Source organism: Lissotriton vulgaris, chromosome 8 (assembly GCF_964263255.1).
Source record: "Lissotriton vulgaris chromosome 8, aLisVul1.2, whole genome shotgun sequence".
Classification (NCBI taxonomy): Eukaryota; Metazoa; Chordata; class Amphibia; order Caudata; family Salamandridae; genus Lissotriton; species Lissotriton vulgaris.
The window spans coordinates 1,173,502,174-1,173,523,320 of record NC_141696.1 but is presented as its reverse complement, the minus strand read 5'-3'; the positions used below and the strand labels follow the sequence as shown (position 1 = coordinate 1,173,523,320).

The 21,147-nt window shown below is 41.9% G+C and overlaps 1 protein-coding gene across 1 annotated transcript in view; it reads left to right on the top strand.

Annotated features, from left to right (window-relative positions):
* The window catches only part of DHRS12 (dehydrogenase/reductase 12), a 67,776-nt gene that overhangs the window by 12,106 nt on the left and 34,523 nt on the right, over nucleotides 1-21,147 (top strand). Inside the window, exons 3-4 of the mRNA XM_086935033.1 lie at nucleotides 9,415-9,548; nucleotides 17,311-17,393. Coding sequence (XP_086791159.1) covers nucleotides 9,415-9,548; nucleotides 17,311-17,393 — 217 coding nt within the window. The remainder of the gene's footprint in view (nucleotides 1-9,414; nucleotides 9,549-17,310; nucleotides 17,394-21,147) is intronic.

Below are 21,147 nucleotides of genomic sequence, written 5' to 3'. Positions count from 1 at the left end.
ATGTTTGTTTATGATTTTGGACACTTCATTTGACATGGTGTTAAACGTTGTTACGCAGATAGGTCGTTTGTTCTCTTTAGGTTCCTTGATTCGTTCCTCCAGCAATGCTTCTCTATTATTGTTTTTAGCCCTCTTCATTGCTTTATCGATGATTCTGTTGGGGTATTCTCGTTGTTTGAGTTTTTCTCTCAAGTCGTTAGCCTGCTGTTTGAATTCAGACATATCTGTGCAGTTTCGCCTGAGGCGTAAAAATTGTCCATATGGCAGGTTTTCCCGTAGGTGTCTAGGGTGAAAACTGTCATATCTTAACAGGCAATTTCTTGAGGTCGGTTTAAAGTGAGTGGTTGTTTTCAACACCCCTCCATCTGCATAGATGTTTAAATCCAGAAAGACCAATGTTTTATCTGAAATGGTGCTCGTGAAGTTCAGGAAGGCATTTTGGTTATTCAACCATTCTTGAAAATTCTCCGCTGATTGACGATCGCCCTCCCAGATGACCAGGACGTCATCGATGTACCTCCTCCAGCATTTTATATTTGATCTGTATGGATTCTGGTCGTGGAGAATCTTGTTGGTCTCGAGATGGTGTACATAGAGTCCAGCCAGGCTCGGAGCAAAAGTACTTCCCATGCTGGTCCCGTGGCATTGTTGGTAAATCGTGGTTTTATACTGAAAAAAGTTTTTTTGCAAGGCCAGAGAGATGCACTCTAAAACCAATCCTCGTGGTGTCTGATATTTCCATGGTGTGGAAAAAAGAACCTCCTCGATAATCACCAGTGTTTCATCGTGAGGGAGGCTGGTATAGAGGCTTTCTACATCTAGAGTCATGAGAAGCTGGGTCTTAGGGTCGAATGTTGTTTCTTGCAGTAGTTGTAAAACAGCCTTAGTGTCCTTTAGGTAGGTGTTTGTAGATTGTACTAATGGTCGCAGGAAAGCATCAGCGAATTTCGACAGTGGTTCCAAAATTGAGCCGATGCCTGATACTATCGGTCTCCCAGGGGGATTGGTGAGGTTCTTATGAATCTTTGGGATGCAGTTAAAGTATGGGATGCGTGGTTTTTTCTGCTCCAGGAATTCTCCTTCCTTCTTACTCAACTAATCATGTGTTAGGCCTTCTTCAATCATGCCCCCGATTCTTGTCCTGAGGTTCTCTGTGGGATCTTGTTGTAGGATCATGTAGTTGCGTCTATCTGACAAGAGTCTCATACATTCATTGTCGTAAGCCTCGGTTGTCTGTAGGACGATTGCTCCCCCCTTGTCTGCTGGTTTTATAACAATACTTGTATCGCCAGATAAGGTTTTTAAGGCTAGTTGCTCTTCCTTTGTCGTGTTGTGGAAATTTCGTGTGGAGGACACATCCAATTTATTGACCTCTGTCATGAGAGCTTTTTCAAAGGCAAGTAGCTCAATTGGGAGTAGGGAGTCCGGAGGGGTGAATGTAGATTTAGGTCTTAGGCCAGTATCTGTTGTCAAAACTGGAGATGGTTTGTCAATAAAAAAGGCCTGCAGTTTCAATTTTCGTATAAATTCCTGTATCTCAATGTTCACCTTGAAGATATCTGGTCTCTGTGTGGGCACAAAGCCCAAGCCTTTATTTAACACCTGTTGTTGTATTTTCGTCAGTGGTTTTGAAGTTAGATTCACCACTAAGTCCCTCTCTGGTTGCTGGTTGCTGGTTGGTTGGGCAGGGAGCCTGTCATGCTCCTGGTTTGTCGGGGGTTCTCTTGATCTTTCTCCTCTCATGTGACATTGTTGCCTTTCCGGTTCTTGCCCCGTGTCCCCGGGCGGGTCCCTAAAAAAGGTTGTGGACCGTAGAAACCTCCATTGAAGTCTTGGTTCCATTGTGGATATCCCTGAGCATTAGTAGGGTGGTTGAACTGGAATGGTTGGAATGGTGTCTGTCCCATGTATTGTGGATACTGGGGTGGGTATCCTCTCCACCCACGTTGTCTTGGGAACTGCTGTCTTCTTTGCCTCCAGCCGCCTCTATTCGGGCGATTCCTTCTGCCATTGCTAGAGTTTGAGCTAGCTGAACTGATATCTGACCCATCACTGTCCGTGTCGTTATTCTTGTTCATGGACACATAATCGGCCTTAGTGTACGGATAGGCTCCTTCCGGTGTGAATTTATCTTTATCTTTACTCAATTTATTGAGTTTGCTTTGCTTCAGAGTAAATTCAAAATCGGTCATTTGTTGGTTGAGCTCATCTAGCCTGGTCTTGAGGTCCTCGGTTGATATGTACGTGTTTAGTTTTACCTCAATTTTTCCGATTTCAATCTTTAGTTCTTGTGTAATTCTGGTCGCTGTTTTTATAATTAAGACTAGCCAGTCCCTGGTACAAGGCCATGAGATTAATGACCACTCCTTCTTGAATTGCATATCTGTCTGGAAGATAAAAGGTTCGTTCTTAACGATTAAACCAGGTGGTCCCATCTTGTTCCTCAGATATTCTGTCATTATCAGACCGTGTAAAGCTGCCTTTATTTGGTTGCGTCTTAGTTTGACCAATTCATTCCAGTCGTTAATATTTGGGCCGGTTTCTGGGTTGCTAAGTCCCTCAAAGGGGTTGACTGCAGTTAGAATTTTGTCGATCTCATCCTCACCGAAGGTCAAGCCATGTTCGTCCTCCATCTTCTTGTGACCGCTGTGGTCTACAACTACCTATTATATGTGATTATGTGTTGTGATGTGAGTAGGAGAGTATGACTCCCGCAGCTGCACGCTGCCTAGACTATATCGAAAACACAAGGGGGAGGTAGAGCAGATGGTTGGATTCGTACTCCACGCAGATACTTAAATAAACACAAGAAATCCAACACTGGAAGGGGAAGGAGGTGGAAAGACAGAGTGATCAATCAATGTTGAAGCACTCAGTGTTTTGTAAAATACCCCTCACACACCAAAAGGCCCTTTGGTGTCATGCTTCATCATCGGGGTCTTCGCACCCCTCTATCGGGATGCGGCGTGCTGCGACCTACGACTACGCGGGAGCACTTGTAGTATTGACTATGTGTGGTGTACAGTGTGTGGGGTATGTTTATAAGTGAGTGGTGGGGTGTAGTGAAAAATTAAAAAGTACCTGGCACATGAGTATGAAAGAAAAAAACTTTTATTCTGAACTCTGGCTGGTATTGTTAAAAGAAGTGCAGAGTGAGGTCTAGTCTGTTGTATTAATGAACAGGACCTCTGGTGTGCGTTGTTGTCGACATGTTTCGGAGGCAAGCTCCTTCTTCAGGACGGGGGCACGACCTCCCCACCTTACTCACGTCTTAATTTATAAAAAAAGTGTGTATTTACAAAAAAGTGAAATTAAGTATATAGCCTAAGTGTGCCTACAGCGGTCTGCTACAAGCACAATGACCTGTAGAAAGACAAAAAGTAACACTTAATGGTTACCCATGTAGTGGGTAGTTCAAGCAGGTGCAGTCACCTGGAACCTCACCATATGCTTTTTAGTAAGCCTGTAAAAAAAGGGGGGACTCACAACACATACAACATAAAACACATAAGGTACTAGGATTTACTGTAAGTTGTATTCATACTTGTGAAGCTTGTTTGTTGGCTTCATGAGCAAACAGGGACGTCAGGGGTGTTGCTTCAATGGCAATCTGTAGTGAAGAATGATGCAGCTTTAATAATTCATTCTTTCTGACTTACTTATGAGGGAGAGTACAGATGGTCGTTGTTTTGTTCTGTATTATACTCACATGGACAGGACGTTATAATCGCCGCCTTACCCCTCACGCTGCTCCGCTGATGTGGAGTTTAGCTATGGTCGTGGTTATTTATACCCTGTTTTGGTAATTGGGCGGAAGCGGTTGTATGTCCATGTATGGATTTTCCGCCGTTAATTAGGTGCCCATGTATGGAGCATCCGCTTTTTAACCATACAATGCACTTGTATGTAATTTACGGGCTGACACGGGATCAGCGTCTGCAAACGTGCGTGGTCTTATCCTGCGCAAGCGCACAGCTGTCCCAGTGTTCTGTGCGCACGCGTATTAGGTACAAGTGCGTCCTTTCCTTGCGCAAGCGTCTTACACACACGCGCGTCTCACTGAATGCCTTCAGCGCGCCTGTGTCAGTTCTATGCGTGATGCAACTTGCGGTCCTTGGTATTAGAAACGGATAAAACGGCCTGGAAAATCCTTGGGTGGTTGTGGGAGTTGATTACATATTTATATATCAGATCGACCATTATCTATGGGCAATGGCCAAGTGGTATTTACGATGGGTACATATTGGGTAAACCGAGTGATATTATCTTTTTCGATTCCGGTTGACCATTATGTATGAGTATTGGCCGGGTGGTATTAAGATGGGTACAGATATCTGGACATTGCACTTTAGGTGTCCTATGTTTACATACAAAGTTGTCACTATGTTGATAGTTGACTCCAGGGTACATCATCATTAAGCCCAATTAGATGTTCAGAATAAAAGTTTTTTTCTTTCATACTCATGTGCCAGGTACTTTTTAATTTTTCACTACACCCCACCACTCACTTATAAACATACCCCACACACTGTACACCACACATAGTCAATACTACAAGTGCTCCCGCGTAGTCGTAGGTCTCAGCACGCCGCATCCCGATAGAGGGGTGCGAAGACCCCGATGATGAAGCATGACACCAAGGGGCCTTTTGGTGTGTGAGGGGTATTTTACAAAACACTGAGTGCTTCAACATTGATTGATCACTCTGTCTTTCCACCTCCTTCCCCTTCCAGTGTTGGATTTCTTGTGTTCCTAAAACAATGTGACATTGTTTTTCATCTCGCTGTGTTGTTAAACAGACATGAGCCATGTGTAAATTAGTCATTATCCCATCACAAAAGGGATGATCTAACATGACTGTTAGGCCGTGTCCTCTCTGAGCAGGAACACAGGCGGTCACAGACGTGTTTGGCCTCATCAGCGAGGTGCAGCTGGAGTCCATGTAGCACACAAACGATGGGACCTATGTAAGGGCATACCTGTACCGCATAGTGCAACTCAAGAAGCAAGTCAAATAAAAATGGATGAAAAACAAAATATGGGCTGGTTCATTTTGGCAGCTATACATTGTTTTCAAATGTATGACTCAAATTATTTATTTTGCTTGCAAGGGCTTTCTAAGAAGGTAATATTGGGCAAAAACAAGACTTGTTGAAATAGCCCATATCAGCGACATTTCTTCCCTGACCAGTATGTGTCAGCTCCTCGCCCCCATGTTAAATGCCTTGATGTAGATTCACTAATCCTTTGCCCTCACCTTTTCTTGCCTAATACTAGAGAAGTTGTAATGGGAGTGCTAGTGAATAACGCTTTGCATATGTGCGGTGTAAACTCAAACTAGCCTCTTTCACAACAGTCGTATGCACATGAACTTGTCAGTTAGGCTGGGCACCTCACTCCCTGTCATCACAGCCAAAGTCCCAGGCTTTAATGTGACAACCTGTTGCATCTTCCATGTTGTATCCATAGCTTATTATTTCTCCTGGTACCTCTGTACCTGATTGTCATCATAATCTGTGTACTCCACTGCCGACATATTGACAACTGCAAAGCTTTTTGAATAAAGTATAATTATTTCATAACAGATGTGTACTTCTGTAACTTTTTTGATGTCTTATGAATGCAACATAGTTTTGTTTGGCTCTAAGATGGAAGATTGGCATAGTACCAACGTTTTGGACCTAAATCTTTCTAGGGATCGCCCTCTGACAGTTAAAGCAGAATATTGGTATGCTTGGGGCAGGTCTTTGTAGATATGCTAAACCTTTTTTCCAATAGACCTTGCTGATGATGCAGAGCAGCTTGAATGTATTCCTAGCAACCACTCTGAGCCATTGTATCCCATTAAGAACCTATTTTTTGGTGTCAAAGCTACTTAAATTCTGACTTGGTCTTCGAGTCTTCTTTATTTTTGCTCCATTCTCAGCAGTCTGTCAGTCAAATTCTTGAGGAGGCATCTGTAAATCACATGACAAGTCGGTCTATCCCAAAACAAGCCATCTTGTATGTTAAATGTGCTGAAAACGTTCTGTTGTATGTTGGCCTCTTCATTATGGAAATGATTTAAGGTGTAAAATAGAGGTTGAGTAACATGGGATGAGGGATGAGGCTCACACATTATGTCAAAATTTTAAGGAATCTTATTAATTTAGTTTCACCGAAAAAGTTTCCCACATAGAAACACCATCCTTGATTACATATTGGTAACAGTGGATAACTTCAAATTAGTTGTAGAACGCAAGATAGCCCTACTTTTCTGCAGTGACCACTTCCCACAATACAAAGCACTCACCTGCGCACACCTGTAATCAAATGTTAAAACATGCAGGCAAACCAACCTCGGTCAAACCCCAGAAAGCAAATTATATGGTCTACAGTTGATATGCAAATATTAGCAGATGGTCTTCCCGCCATACCCATGAAGGTGCTCAGGCTACAGATTGTGTGCTTCTTGGTCTGTGTTCACGACTACCTTACTGGAAGCCCTTGCTGCTTCACCTCCGCCCATTAACCCAACAAATACAATAAGGTTGATGAAGGAAATGAGGACGACCAAAAACTTCCGCAGTTGCTTCAAAAGGAAAGCTAGTCTCCGGAATAAAAATCCAAATATGAGCCCTAAGACAAAAGTACAGAGAGCCTCCGGGCCCTGAGAAACACAGGAAGATCAAGAATGGTGCTTCAACTATTCTAAGCTTGCCAAAAAAGGTACCAGCGTAAAGGTTGGTCACAGGTAAACATAATAACAGCGGATGTTGGGAGAATCGACACAAACAACATTCCTTCGCAAGATCTTAGACACAAGGCCTTAACACCATTATACATCCATTGCTAAAAGAACAAGCTGGTCATTGACAGTTGGCAGTGCTCACTTATGGTCCCTATTAATAAAAATAAGCATCGCTCATATCAAATTATCGCCAAATTGCAGTGCTGGACAAAGACTGGAAATGCTACTCAGAAATCCTCCTAAGAGAATTAGAAGTGTGGGCAACAGATAAACGTTTACTTTCTTTTTACCAGACAGGCTTTCAGAGGGGCCATGGTATACAGGACAATCTAGTGACTCTTGATTATAGCACTACTCCTACAGAAATCAACTATTAGACAAGATAACCTCTGGTATGCAGCCTTTATTCACTTCCAAATGACATTAAACAGTATTGATAGTAACAGATTTTGGGCAAAATTGGCACACTTGGGTATCCCTTAAAAATTACTGGGAGCAATAATCAATCTTTACTCGTTTACCTGGGTAAGAATTAGACTAGCACTGGGAGCTTGTTTATAATGGGCCACCCTAGAGAATCTTCAGTTCAAAGACATCTGGTACCATGCAGTACCACTAACACAGCACAAAAACACTGATAATAAAACAAACCAAGCTCATCTCGACACTCTAAGATTGCTCAGATTCAAGCACAGAAAACACTTGTGGATGGTCCTTAATTGTTATGAAGACATAGTCCCGCAAAAATAACTTGATCCTCCTCTTTAACTGGCCAAAAGAGGAATGAAACAAATTAGCAGAAGGCTTGGCCAGTTTTCCTTCAGGGGAAGTCACTATAAATCCCTTAGGCAAGTTTGAAAATTGATTGAAGATACTTTAATCCTTAATTTATGCATTTTCTGGGACCTGTCACACTATATGTGATAACTTCTGAGACCATTGTTTCTACATTTCTAAATTTATATCAGGAGATGTAGAGAAGCAGTGATAGCTTACTTAAAAAAATATTCAGTCAATCTTGCACCATATCTCATTAAGGTTTATGGACATTGTGTTAAACAAGACAAATTTGTCTAGTGTTTAAATGGCAAATCTAATTTACTTCTTTTTATCTTTTTGATTTTAAAATATTATTTGTAATGGTTTATTTATCAGAATTCCAGTGCAATAATTTTGATTTATTGTGCAATAAATACGTTTGCGTCCAACATGGCCCACAAGTCTTTAGCTTTTCGAGTAGCAAATCGAGTAGTTTCTAGATTGGTGGGCCATTGAGCGGTGGCTTGGCCACCGAAAAGTAGGATTTCCGGTTTAGATTTGTTGATTCAGGGAGCCATTCTCTCATCCTGTGTTGAATATGACCTAGTTAATTAGTGATGTTGTCAGGACCCTCTGAATTGGTATCCAGAATGATTCAGATTTGAGGATCATTAGAATGTATATGGAAGTGGATCATGTATTGATCTAGTAGCTGAAACAGAAAATTCTTGCAGCAATTAAACATGAATGAAGAGTGTTGGGACCCTGGGAGATACCGCAAAGAGATCTGCGTGGGGGAAGGACCAAAGCTCATGAAGGAGTGAGCAGACCAATCTGTGAAGCAGAATTTCATGATCAACTATATCTCCCTCCGGATGATGGACCCATATAAGATATTTAACATAATCCCTCCTCTCTTCTGCCTGATTATCACCCTCTCACCCCTTTCTTGTACCTCCCCTATCTACTGCACTCCTTTGCTTTGTAGCTAGGTTTCCGGACACCCACCTAGCATTCATCACCTCTGGCCAGTTACCGAATTATAAAGCTCCCAGTCTGGTACTCCCTTATATCCAGCGTTCATCAAACAGATGTTGTTGAGTTAAATGCAGCAAATGTAATTCATCAGAATGCAGCACTGCCTTCTCCATGCCATTCTTGAGCAGATAGTGTTCCCTGGCGGTTCCGAATCTTCTTCCATCTTGTCACTTCCTTGGTGTTCTGAATAGTAAGGGAAGCTAGTAAGAGGGAAAAGCAGTGACTTACTTAAGAGATAGGCTGCTATGTGGAAGAAGACTTTCTGTTGCCTCCCAAGGCCATTCACAATATACTCCAAGCTAGGGGTGCAGCACACCAGACAGGGGCAAGGCGGGTAGACCTATTCGAGGAGGATGGTCAGCTGAACACTTTGCTAAGATCTTTATTAAAATGCATTCGACTACTATTTAGGAATGTTTATGAAAACACAAATACATTTAGTAGATATGCCATATGTGTTTTGTTCTTCTTGTGGATTTTATCATATGTTAATACTTTTTCACATTTACTTGAGTCTTGTTGTTGTGAGGAGAATTCTAGTTGCCCTTTTCAAAAAGAAGGGGAATTCTTTTGGGGTCAAAGCATGGCAGTGGTGGCATGGAGCAGCTACATAAAGAGAGTATTTGCCAATTTAACCTTTCTAAAAAAAGCTGCTCCATCTGCCAGTCTAATAGGCGCCTATCTAACAGAAACATTTAAGGAACATTATTAATTTAGTATAGCTGAAAATGTTTCCTCTTAGCCATGAGCTGTGTTGTAAATATATTTGAGATTATTCCAGATATTGTTCAGTCAGTAGAAAAATAGGTTGCCATTAACCACCTGGAAGTCTGATGTTTATTAGTAAAAATGACTGATTGAAAATGTGTGGCATGTGATTTCCCTAGGGGTGGATATGAAGCTGCATCCAAACGATTCGTTGCTGCAGATCTGGACGTTAACGTTGCAGGAAGGTCATTCATGATCACTGGTGGAAATAGTGGCATTGGTAAAGCGGTTGCAACAGCAATTGCCATTCGAGGTAAGCCAAAAATCCAAATAGAAATTTGGGTGATGAGCAACACAAGCCCCAGCCTAAGTGAAATGGTCAAGCTTAGGTTCTTCATTTTTTGAAGACCCATTTGTATTCCATCTCAATTCTGTTCTATAAAACGGCGTACATGTTTCAGGAAAACTCTTGTTGGGAAAGAAAATTCTAGTTCAACCGTCCTATAATATGTTTCTTGGGGGCGGCGGGCAAAGGCCATACTGTATCTCTGCCTATTCTGAGTATGTACACCTATTGAACATGGGGTGGAGGAGAGGCTCCTGGTCTGTTTTAAATTGAGTGGGTCTCCATAAGAGTTATATTTTGGAGTGGCTGTGGAAAAGACCACCAGATGTTTTGGGAGGAGAGTTGCAACACATATATTTATGTTTTGAATCAGGAAGGGGAACATAGCAAATAATCTGGACAGATCACCACCACATTGAGAAGTACAATCCGCAGTGGCCTTGGCAACAAGTGCCCATATCTGACGCTACCTGCATCAAGAATTAAGTTACTGCTTTCTGAACAAAGCTAGAGTCATCCAAAATCTCACATATGCTTCTTCTGAATATCTCCTCATCATGTAGTCCCGCAGACTCACTCTTATTTAGATTTCCTTCCATAGTTGCCATGCTGTAACTAAAGATTGCCACCACTTATGTTTTAATGCCTAAGTAGCAAAGACATCCAACACTCTCTCCAAGCATAGCACAATTTACAATTCTAATGAAGCATACCAGGACGCAAGTCGAGATTACCCACTGGTAGACTGCGTCCATCCACTCTTTTCACAGAGTGGTCACAGTCTACCCTGCTAAGAGTTTGGGCCCCACAGAAATATGCCAAACTTGTCTCTGTGTGGTTTTCAGACTCCGGGATGCATTCAGCAGCTCCTACTTATTGTCTGCTTTCATTCTGAGCAGCAACATGCAGACACGGAGGGGCCTTATCAGATTCCAGCTCAGTGCCAGATTAAGCCCTGTGGAGGCCCCCAGGCAGTCAAAATTTCGGGACCCGCTCATAATTTATCTCCTAATAAGTTTTTAATTTTACCAGCCAACAATTTTAATAAACCAATTTTATTACACAAAGCTAAACATTAACAATTATTAATGTTGTTAAAAAAATTAATTTCTTTCAAGATCAAACAATATTATTTTGATCCGTTGTCGTGAGACTTCTAAAAATCACAGGCCTATCGGCCCTACTCCTACTTTGCCTATTTGGTAATACTGAACTGTTCCAGCTGGCTAAACAGTCGAAACAACGCAGGCTCAGCCAATCGTGTCCGAACAACGCAAACGCAACCACGCTTGCCTTAACCACACATATGCATGGTTAAGGCAATGTTCGGGCTAGCTGCTGGAATGGATGGGTTGAAGAAGGAAGCAGAAGGATCAGGAGGAACGTGGTAAGATAAGCGGGGCTGGGTTTTTAAGGTTTGGGAGTTGTTTTCCAGGCTGGGAGATCAGGGTAGTTTCTAGGGCTCAGGAGAGGGTGGGGGAAGTTTATAGGGCTCAGGAGGGCGTCTGGGTCGTTTTTAGGACTCTTGGGGGGGGTATTTTTTAGGGCTTAGGGGAGGGCGGCGTGGTTTTTAATGCTTTGGGGGATAGCGAAGTCTTTAGGGCTCAGGGAAGAGGGGGTTGGTTTTCAGGGGGGAGGGGGTAGTTTTAGTTCTCGGGGATCTGGGTACTTTTTAGGGCTTGTGGAGGTAGGGAAGCTTTTAGTGCTTGGGGTGGAAGGTGTTGGTTTTTAGGAGGGACAGGGTAGTTTTAGGTCTCAGGGCGGGGGCTTGGAACGCCCACAATAAATGAAAAGAAAGAGCTGAAACAACCTCGAAAAAAGCTGACCACTAAGACCAAGGCCTCTCTCTATCCCACAAAAAACATAGAAGTCAGGGTAGCAAGCAAAGAGTATCCCTCTTCAGCCTCAAAGACGAACATAAAATGTCCTACAACATTCCAAAACATCCCAGATGAAGACCTTGATATAAAAAAGTGTGCTGGTCCCACAGCTACAAGGTCGAAACGCGTCGGGGCACAACCCAGTGGTCTATAAAGATTTATTTAACAAGACGTTGCTGTTCAGTTCCAGCTGGAGAAGTCGGAACAAGATAAATCTATCTCCATATAAATTGTAAAATTCTTATCAGACCACTTATAAAGTACCATAAGAAAGAGACTGGTGTACAGGACTAAGAGTTTACATGGTTTTGACACATCAGACATTAGTAGGGCGCTAAAAAATCCTGTAGGGATTTAAATTGGGCCAATATACTTTACAATTAAGAGAAACAGTACATTTCTTCCTTTTTTGAGAAACGATGAAATGACAGTATAATCTCCATGTTTTGTTAAATTGTTTGCATGTATTTATGTGTATTGTAACATTGGTATTGAAATATGAAAACACCGTAAAGCAGTTGCTTTTTTGCATTAATGGAAAACATTTTCAGAAAATTGAAAATCATGGTATTTATAAGGTGAAAGGAATACTTGAGTGTGAAAACCATAAAAAGTAAAAAATAATTAAATGAGTACAGAGTCAATAAAAGGGAGTTCTGTGAAAAATTCACTGTGATCAATGGTGTCAGTGGTATCGTGTTTTGCTAAAATTTGAGTTTATGGGCTCAGGGCGGGGGCAGGGATCTGGGTCCTTTTTTTAGGACTGGGGCAGGTAAGTTTTTTTTGCTCTGGGTGGAAGGGGTTGGTTTTCAGGAGGGAGGGGGCAATTTTAGGTCTCGGGCGGGGGCTGGGAGTGCCGTGTTAGGCTCAGGGTGGGGGGCAGGTTTCTGGGTACTTTTTGGTGTAGGGGGTCAGGAGTTACACTTACCTGATAAGTCTTAACCACGCATATGTCTTTGCCATACATGCCTTAACAACCCATATTTAGTTGTAAAGGAATGCGTGGTAAAGGCATATAAATGGTTAGGACCGCGTGTAACAGGCATGCATGGTTCCGCCACACAACCTTCCAGCTGGACCCATAACACAGGTCAAAGTAAAGGGGCCGGTAGGCCTCCTTTTGTTGGAGCATCCTTTGTGAGAGCGATCTGGAGCCTCACACCTAGATGCAAGTGCAATGGAAGGGAAACAAAGGACCACAGTTTATTACTTCACAGGTACTTAAAAAGATATGCTTTTGACTTTGTTCAGTCCCTGTATATAAGAGACATGCATGCACTGTAATAATGTCAAATGTGTTGTATTTACACAAATAACAATTCAAATACCCCTGTTTTGGTTTGTTTCTTTTATATCGCTACTCATCCCAATCCAGGGTGTCGGGGAGTACACACACGTACACATTGACAATAAATCATGTGTGTGTAAATCAATGTACAGGATGACTTACATAAATAAGACTGAGGTTTATAAAGTGTAGGAGTCACAAGCCCTTCAATGCTCACTGTGCTGTATTAGAAGCGTGACGGTCATGAACTGCAAGTAACAAAAGGATCTCTGTGTTGAAAGAAGTAGCCCTGTTTACCCATCTGCAACAAAGAAATCTGTCATTTGCATGTCCCATGAGGTGCTTTGCCTCAGACACATTAACCATCTGTGCTACTTTGATTCAAAGATGGGACTAGAGGAAACTCAGATCTCTCCAGCAAGTGAATTAACCTCCAGAGTTATCTCGCCATTAATATTATTCCCTGAGATTTACTGGGCACACAAAGATCTACGCAGCAGGTGCCTTAACCCCGATAAGATATTTTTAAATGCCGATTTTGAAACAATATATGCAGAACAGATTTACTGAAATGTTTCCCTTGTTGCCAACTTCTTTGTGGCAGAGTTTAAGAAAAATAAATGTAGACACTTCTCAGGAAAGTTACAAAGTATAAAAGCCTGGAGATCAGCCTTTCAGAGAAGCTGTTCAGGGTCATGCTGAAACTCAGGGAAAACAAAGCCAGCAGAACCACAATTTTGAAATAATGTAACAAGCAAACTGCAGCACATAGGAGCAGGAGGGAAAGCCACGGTTTCAAGGCAAATGAAATCAAATATATGTATTTAGGGGTTGTACCCTATAAAATCCATCGATAACAATACAACACTATTAAAATATACAGGTAAATATGAAATGTACTATTAAAATATACAAGTAAATATGAAATGTACAACATATCAACCCAGTTCTAAATTACTGCCCAAAATTCGTAGTCCCCAGAAGATTAAAAGGCTACCTCTAAATAATCCTACATAGTGAGAGTATGTCATACAGAAGAATAAAATATGTTCAATATTTTCAACAGTGCTATTACATATTTTGCAAAACCCATTTTTGGAATAACGAGTATCACTTATGTGAATCTCAATCGAAAGAAAAGAGGCGAGGAGCTTGTCAGAACCCCTGCTTCTAACAGATGAGCAACCTTTATTGTTTTCCATTTCCAGCCTTGGTGGAAAGCATTATGGGAGAGCTACCATTGAACTGAACGACTTCTAGAATTAAAATCGTAAGACAAGAATTGTGCAATGGAACCTCTGCTCTTCTAATAAAAACTCAAGGCAGGAGGTCAGACTTAAGTTCACACTCTCATCCATGTGTAAAATCCCCTTAGTGAACACGATTTAAACTCTTTCCTCTCTTCTTATGTCACTGCAGTGTCTTACTTTCCCTTCCAACTTAGTTTTTCTGTCTGTCTTTTCACCCCAACCAGCTTTAGACTTCCCAGACCCTTTGTTCTGTATATTACTTGTGCCTGGGATCCTCTCCCAGGGCTTCCTCCTTCTTCTGTAGCCTCTGAACACTGAAGTTGCCTCCCTTGCATTCTACTCTAATCTTTACCCCTATGCTCCATGTCTCCTAAAGCTATAGCTTCTCACTCACGCTTTTACTGACCATTTTCCAGCAGGTTAACTGTCCTTCAACCCTTGTTGTTTGGCACCCTTATAAAAGGTGCACATAGCACTTTGGCATAAACATTGATTAAATTCAGAGAAGGAAAGGAGAGCTTTGATGTATGGTTAGTGGGAACATCTTTTTCGGTCTCCATAAGCATTGGCTCCACTCAATGCTGTTGATTCTTTGCTTTGTTCAACGTGTGATCATGGCCTGCTGCTACCAGAGTCTACAATCTTTATCTTGGATCCCGCGAGAAAAAGGGTTAACATCTCTGCTTCCGCACAAAGGCATCCTCAAAAGATTGAATACTGTTCAGCACAGTTCATCACTTTCTTACTAGCTCATCAATTGTATGTAGGAGTTCGGTTCTGGCCACTGTGTATTGTGAAAACTTCCCTTCTGGCAATAGAAGGCTGGAACTCTTAGTCCATCGTGGGTGTGATACTGGCATCTGTCTGTCAGAATAGCAAGATCTGATGGTGTACCACAGATTTTCCTTTTTTAGCAAAAAAAAAAAGTAAACAAAGCAACACAAGAGGCAAGCATTTTAAAAGCCAAGTGATCTTCCGTAGCAAATTTGCTTTGTCACTCGGATTGCCCTTGCCGGTGCTTGTCTAGTTGCGGCACAAGCATTGAAAAAGGTCATTTCGCCCTGGGAAGCATCTTGTAATTTATTTTTTTAGTACTCTTGCCAATCTAAAATGGGAGTCACGTTGCATGTACATGCCACTTTTAGACCAAAGGGATGGCCACCTTGGATCGGTATACATATTTTAAAAAGTGCATTGGCCTGCTACTATTGCCTGTGCAAATGCTTTTCCTGTTCTGATGAGCAGTGGGTAATGGAAAAACAGCAGCGTTTTTTTTTTGGGGGGGGGGGGGGGAAGCGATGAGCGAAGGGTTGCAAAAGGAAAGGCCTCACTCCGAACAATGCGTGGAAAAGAAGGGACTTCGGCAGTGGGTGCTCATATAAAGTGTGAAATGTGTACATTGGGATGGGAAAGCTAAATCAAGATGCTGGAAGCTGCATGGAGGGGTGTGGGAGAGCACTGCTAAAGAGGGTGACAGGGAAACAGTAGCGCCTCATGCACTGCAACGCAGGCACTCTGCATAGGAGGCGTAAGGACCAGACTACATGAGGTGAGATGGCCAGCCACATGTGGGCCAATTTAAAGTGTGATTTAACAATGTCTGAAGCCAGTGGCTGAAACCAGGAGAATACTCTAGGCCGTAAAATAGTTGAAGTGGGTTGATCCAAAGCCCACTCTGAGTTTATGTGAAAATATATTGGACAATGAGTCTATTGATGACAGACCACAAAAGCAGTCTGTAACCGAAGCCGAAGAATCAGAATAGGTCTTCATCAGTTTCTTCATCCATTTCCGAATGTCTAAGTACCATAAGAGCTCTGGTGTCCTTCTTTCTCTCTTTCTTTCTAAGTTTGGGCGTTGACATCTTTTAGAACACTGAAAAAATACCTTTAAGCACCTATATGAAAAAACAGTATATTGTTTAATAGTCACCGTCAAGGCTTTAAGTTGACCGGGTCCCTCTGGGTCTCAGACCCGGTAGTATTAAAAACAGAAATTGAAACGGATCCCTAGCAAGCCTTATAATGCCGTTCACTTTACTGGCAAAAACACTGATCGATTTCTGAACATATGTATAAAACATTAAGACAGTTAATGTCAGCAAATTAGTTCTTGTTTATATTTGACATTTTACTTAATCTTGCATTCCCGAAGAGTGTTAGCTATTTCGAGAATGTTGTGTTTTTGTATTTTTGTCATGTGGCATATTACTCTTGTATAGCGCATATTTTGAACTGAATCCCCTCCAGTTGTTTACAATGGACCACAATTGAGAGGTGTGGAGTTGAGGCTGAAGGCAGAACGGGGTTCACTTAGTCTGTGTGTGGCTCAATAAGGTGTTCAGAATACATGGTCATGGAATCCTTGGCCTCTCTGCAGAGCACATAGTCACGTATTTCAGTTGCAATTGTGATTCTGTGCAAATGGTTGTAAAGGAGGTGCACATGTCAAAATATTGACAAGGTGAAAGTAGATGAAAATGCAGAGCTTATAGGTGTGCGGATGCACTGTGCTTTTGGGGCTGGTGAAGTTAAAGAGATGTGAGGAAAAGCATTCAGGAGAGAGCAAAACGAGGGTGCATAAGAGGAAAGAGATGAGGTTCAAGATATGCAGATTGACGAGACGTGGAGAGAAAAGGGGTGCTAATGTCTAACATAAAAGAACATAACTGGAGTGATTGAGACCCCCTGAAGACCAATACCCCTTCCACGATCCTCAGTAATGTTAAGTCACAGTTTCGCAATATCGGAATTGAACGGAAATCATTGTTGTTAGTCATTTATCTTAAAAAGCTAACAACTACTAACAAAGCCAATAGTCCTGCCTGGTTTTAGGTGTATATCTGTTGTTGGGTTGCATATCTGGATGCAGTAACTGAAAGCTCAGAGGAGAACCAAAATACCGGTATGGTGGGATTCACAGAAATTTAGTTTAATCGTGTAATCTGCATACTTAATTATATTGTACAAGCCCCTTTTAGAGTCGCCCTGGATAAAATAATCTATAACACAGGATTAAATAATAAATAATACAAAAATCAAAGTTTTTATTTCGTGACTTTTAAAAGAAAAGAAAATACGAATAATAATCTACGTGAATGAAATAGAAAATCGACAATGAAAGTACTTTAAATGCCAAATACGTGAACACATTGATTACGTATTAAAAAACGAATAAAGTATCCTTAAGTGGAAACGCTGTAGACTATCTAGTCGAGGATAACATGAATTATGTTAAATCTTTGAAAAAGAGATTGCTGGAATTCTAGAATGGAAAATATTGTTTACAATTTACTTTTGTCATTCCACTAGGTGGCACTATTCACTTGGTGTGTCGAAATAAAGAGCGAGCAGAAACGGCTAAAAATGAAATTGTTGAAGAGAGCGGCAACCAGGTGAGCTTTACCACCGTTTGTCTTTGTGTCGTGGCTTTGCGTCAGCCGTTGTTGTGTGGCAGCGTTTGTTTTGTCTGTAATTCTTTTCAGAAACTTTTTTAACATTTTATTTTGTTCTCCGTACACCATAAGGCGTGAAAGGATTCATGCGTGAGGGTTCCACCAGCCATTCTCTATTCTGACCTTCGGCCTCAGTATGTCAAGTCCACACATTATACTTCTTGTCAATCACCACAGATGCCATGTAGTCTTGGTTTCCCACAAGTGCGTCTGTCTGGGGTGTGTGACAAAGCCCCACCTGGGCCGCTGATTAAATATCTGGTGTCATACTTGTTGCGGTTGAATTGTCAACAATTCCAGCATGTTCCACCCGCCCCCCATACATACCTTGTTTAACTTCCCTGAGCAACTCCCACCTTTATATACTGAAATGCCCCAGCCCAGTGCTTCCCAAACTTTTTTAGAACCACAACACTGTTTTGGTTTTGAAACGACAAACTTTCGCCACCTACCTAGCGTTAATGGACGATTTTGTTTTGTATAACTAAAGCATCGTGCTAGTGCAATGACATTTAACAATCAGCACATTTTGCATTCAAATGACCATTACATTTGAGCAGACATTTTACTGATAAAACTATATTGCACTCTTTGCCACTGTAAATCTTTATTGCCTGATTACTTGAAATCATTGCAATCACAACTTCACATCGCAATCTTGATAACTAGATTAATCATTAAAAATTAATTACGAGCAAAACATCTTCCCAGCACATAATATAAGAAACTGTCCTATGTATATAATTTTAAAACGTATCAATAAAATAGAATCCAATCACATAACATCAGTAATTACAGAATAATATTGCACATTTTATATTTTAAAGGTGACAGCGTGCACAGCATACTCTTTCCTTATACATAATAGAGAGATGTTCTAACGAATAACCGTTAATTTCAGCTAGAATATATATTGCACTCAAATGATGTGTATGGGTTTCAGTGAAAATTTATTTTATCCATCACGGAGTGAAGTGTCTTGACCTGTTAAAACATTTGTTTCCATCACACTTTAGAAGCACAAACAAAAGTGTTCTTTTTTGCTTTGATAATTGCTGAATGTGTACAGTTCATTTACATTTTGTTGTGGTGGTATAAATGACATCATGCTGACTTTCCTTTCACCTCCCTGTACCCCATAAGATTGTCTCTCAGTTTACTTTTCTTTCTCCATTTACCAAGCGAGATGGGTTTGTAAACACCAATCCCCGTGTTAAAAACCAATAAGCAGCAATTTGTCACAAGACATAATCTGTCATTTGATCTTTGTCTTTGAAGCACAGCAAATGTGACAAGATAAATACAGATCTTAAAGGTATCTTTATTGCTTGGACTTTCGCGACCCACCAAAAATCAGCTTTGTACCCCCAGTCCCTATGTTGGGACCATTCTCCTATTGTCCGTGCATGTAGACTGCCCCATGTCCGCACTATGTCACTGTTAGCCACAATAAAAAACAGATTTATAAATGGCTTCTGATATCTGGTGGTATCTTGGTCCACCCATTTGCCAAGCAGCATTGTGGTTCCTTGAAGTATAGGGAACATTGCAGTAGCGCCTCCAGCTCCCTTCCGATCCACCTCCAGTAACTCTCAGTAACTGGGCAGCTCCATATTGTCCAAAAGAATAACCGCACACATTCCCACAGGCACATGTTCACCACCTTTCTGATTTTTCTTAGCAAGAATCTGAGTTGGTGTCTTCTGTGAAGACCTTCAATTGCCTCAGGTGCTACCTGCTGAAATCCCTCCACACTACTGCAGAACAGCTATCGTACTGTCTATAGACATTCGTAAAGCATTCCGCACTATAAGTTGGGGTATCTCAGATCCGTCATGCGATGCATGCACTTGTGTCAAGGCTGGGACAAATGGGTGACACTGCCGTAGTCTGATGCTCTGGCCAGTTTATGAACAGGAAGGTGTATCCAAGTCTTCGGGTTGCACCGTAGAACGTGACTGGGCGCCCAATCTCCCTGATGCTCTTTACAGTGGTAGTTGAACTGTTTGCCTGCGTGGCAAGGAAAGAAGGAGGGAACAGGAAAGGGGATTTCTCTGAGAGACACTGAGCATTTAGTTTCCCTCTATGCATACAATATGTTTCTGTAAATCAGGAATGCAGAGGTAGGAATCCCCTGGAGCGCTAGGATCTTGAGAGACTTGGGGAGGGTGTCCAGCCTATGCACAAATTAGAACAAGATATATCCTTGACCAGTATCGTCTGATCTACAGGATCTTCCGGAAGTAGTGGAAGTGATTGGTGTTTAATGGGAATCGTACACCTTCAGAGACTTAGGTGTTAACATGTAACACTCTACGATTGAGAAATGTGTTGAGAGCCCTGAGGGACAATGTAAGATTCTGGTGGACCCTGAACCTGCCAATAATGCCCAGAAATGCAGTAGCAAAAATGGTGATGATGCCAGGTGTGTTGATTTACTTTGCGAATATGCAAGTCTGGATTCCCCAGACCTGGTACAGGGGGTTTAACTCATCACTGTGGGTCCTGAACTGAGATGGGAAGACACCAGGTTTGAATTTATATACAGTATATTCTGAAATGCCCAATAGACATGGTGGACTTCAAAACCGACTTCCTGTCAGCCCAACTTCAGGGGTTGGCTTCTTGGCCTATGGTACTTGATGTGGTCAAGATGAGAGAACTGGGTGAGTCTCATCATGGAGGGATCTTGGTCATGGTGATGCTGAGGGTGCGACTTGAGATGTTATAGCAGCCTATCCTGCTTGAAGTTGCGCTTTGCTCCTAGAGGGCAGCAGTTAAGAAGACCAGGCAACACTTGCCATACCCGCTGGATCTACCTTTGATGGAGCAGGAATTGAAACTGTCTGTTGACAACTGTTATTCCGAGGGAACTCTTCTCAGCACTATGGTTTAGGAGGGCGCGGTCTCCTCTGGAGAGAGTTTCTGACATAAGCCACGCTACAGAGAACAATGATTCAGCTCTGAGAATGACCACTTCAGAACTACGCACTCATTACTAACCGCCCACAGAATAAACGTTATGTAGAATATAGACCCAATGTGCTGCCCCTGATGTACCCTACGTGACACTGACATGGTGTGGAGTTATCCTACTATAGAGATATTCTGGACAAACGTTGTAGAAGACATTGAACGTATGCTATGTAGATAAAATGTACTATACCAGCTGTCCTGAGAAGAAAGTAGGTAATTGATTTCTAGATTTAGCCATGGTGGTGGCCTGGAGGGACATAACAAGACACTGGTGATCTGCGAATGGCCACCGCACAGTAGGTTGAAGCGAGCCATAGAAAACTGGGCTATTGCAGAGGAAGTTTGGGCTGCGGAAAAGGAGGTCTGCAAAATACGTATATCAAGTTATGTTATGTTATAAATTTATTTCTATAGCGCACGGCTACTCCGAGGAGTGTCCCGGCGCTTTATCGAGGCGGCTCAGAATAAAAAAACAGAACACCAATACAGACAACAAGCAAAGTAAAGAAAAAAAAGAAAAAAAGAAATAGGAATCCTAAAGATTAAAAAGCCACGTCTTCAGGCCTTTCCTGAACAGGAGCCAATTCGGAGAAGATCGTAGCGCCAAAGGCAGGGTATTCCACAACTGAGGGGCCCTCAGGCTAAAGGAGCGACCCCCAGTGCGTGCCTTCCTAATTCGAGGCACCATGGCCAGAAACAAAGACTCTGACCGCAGTGA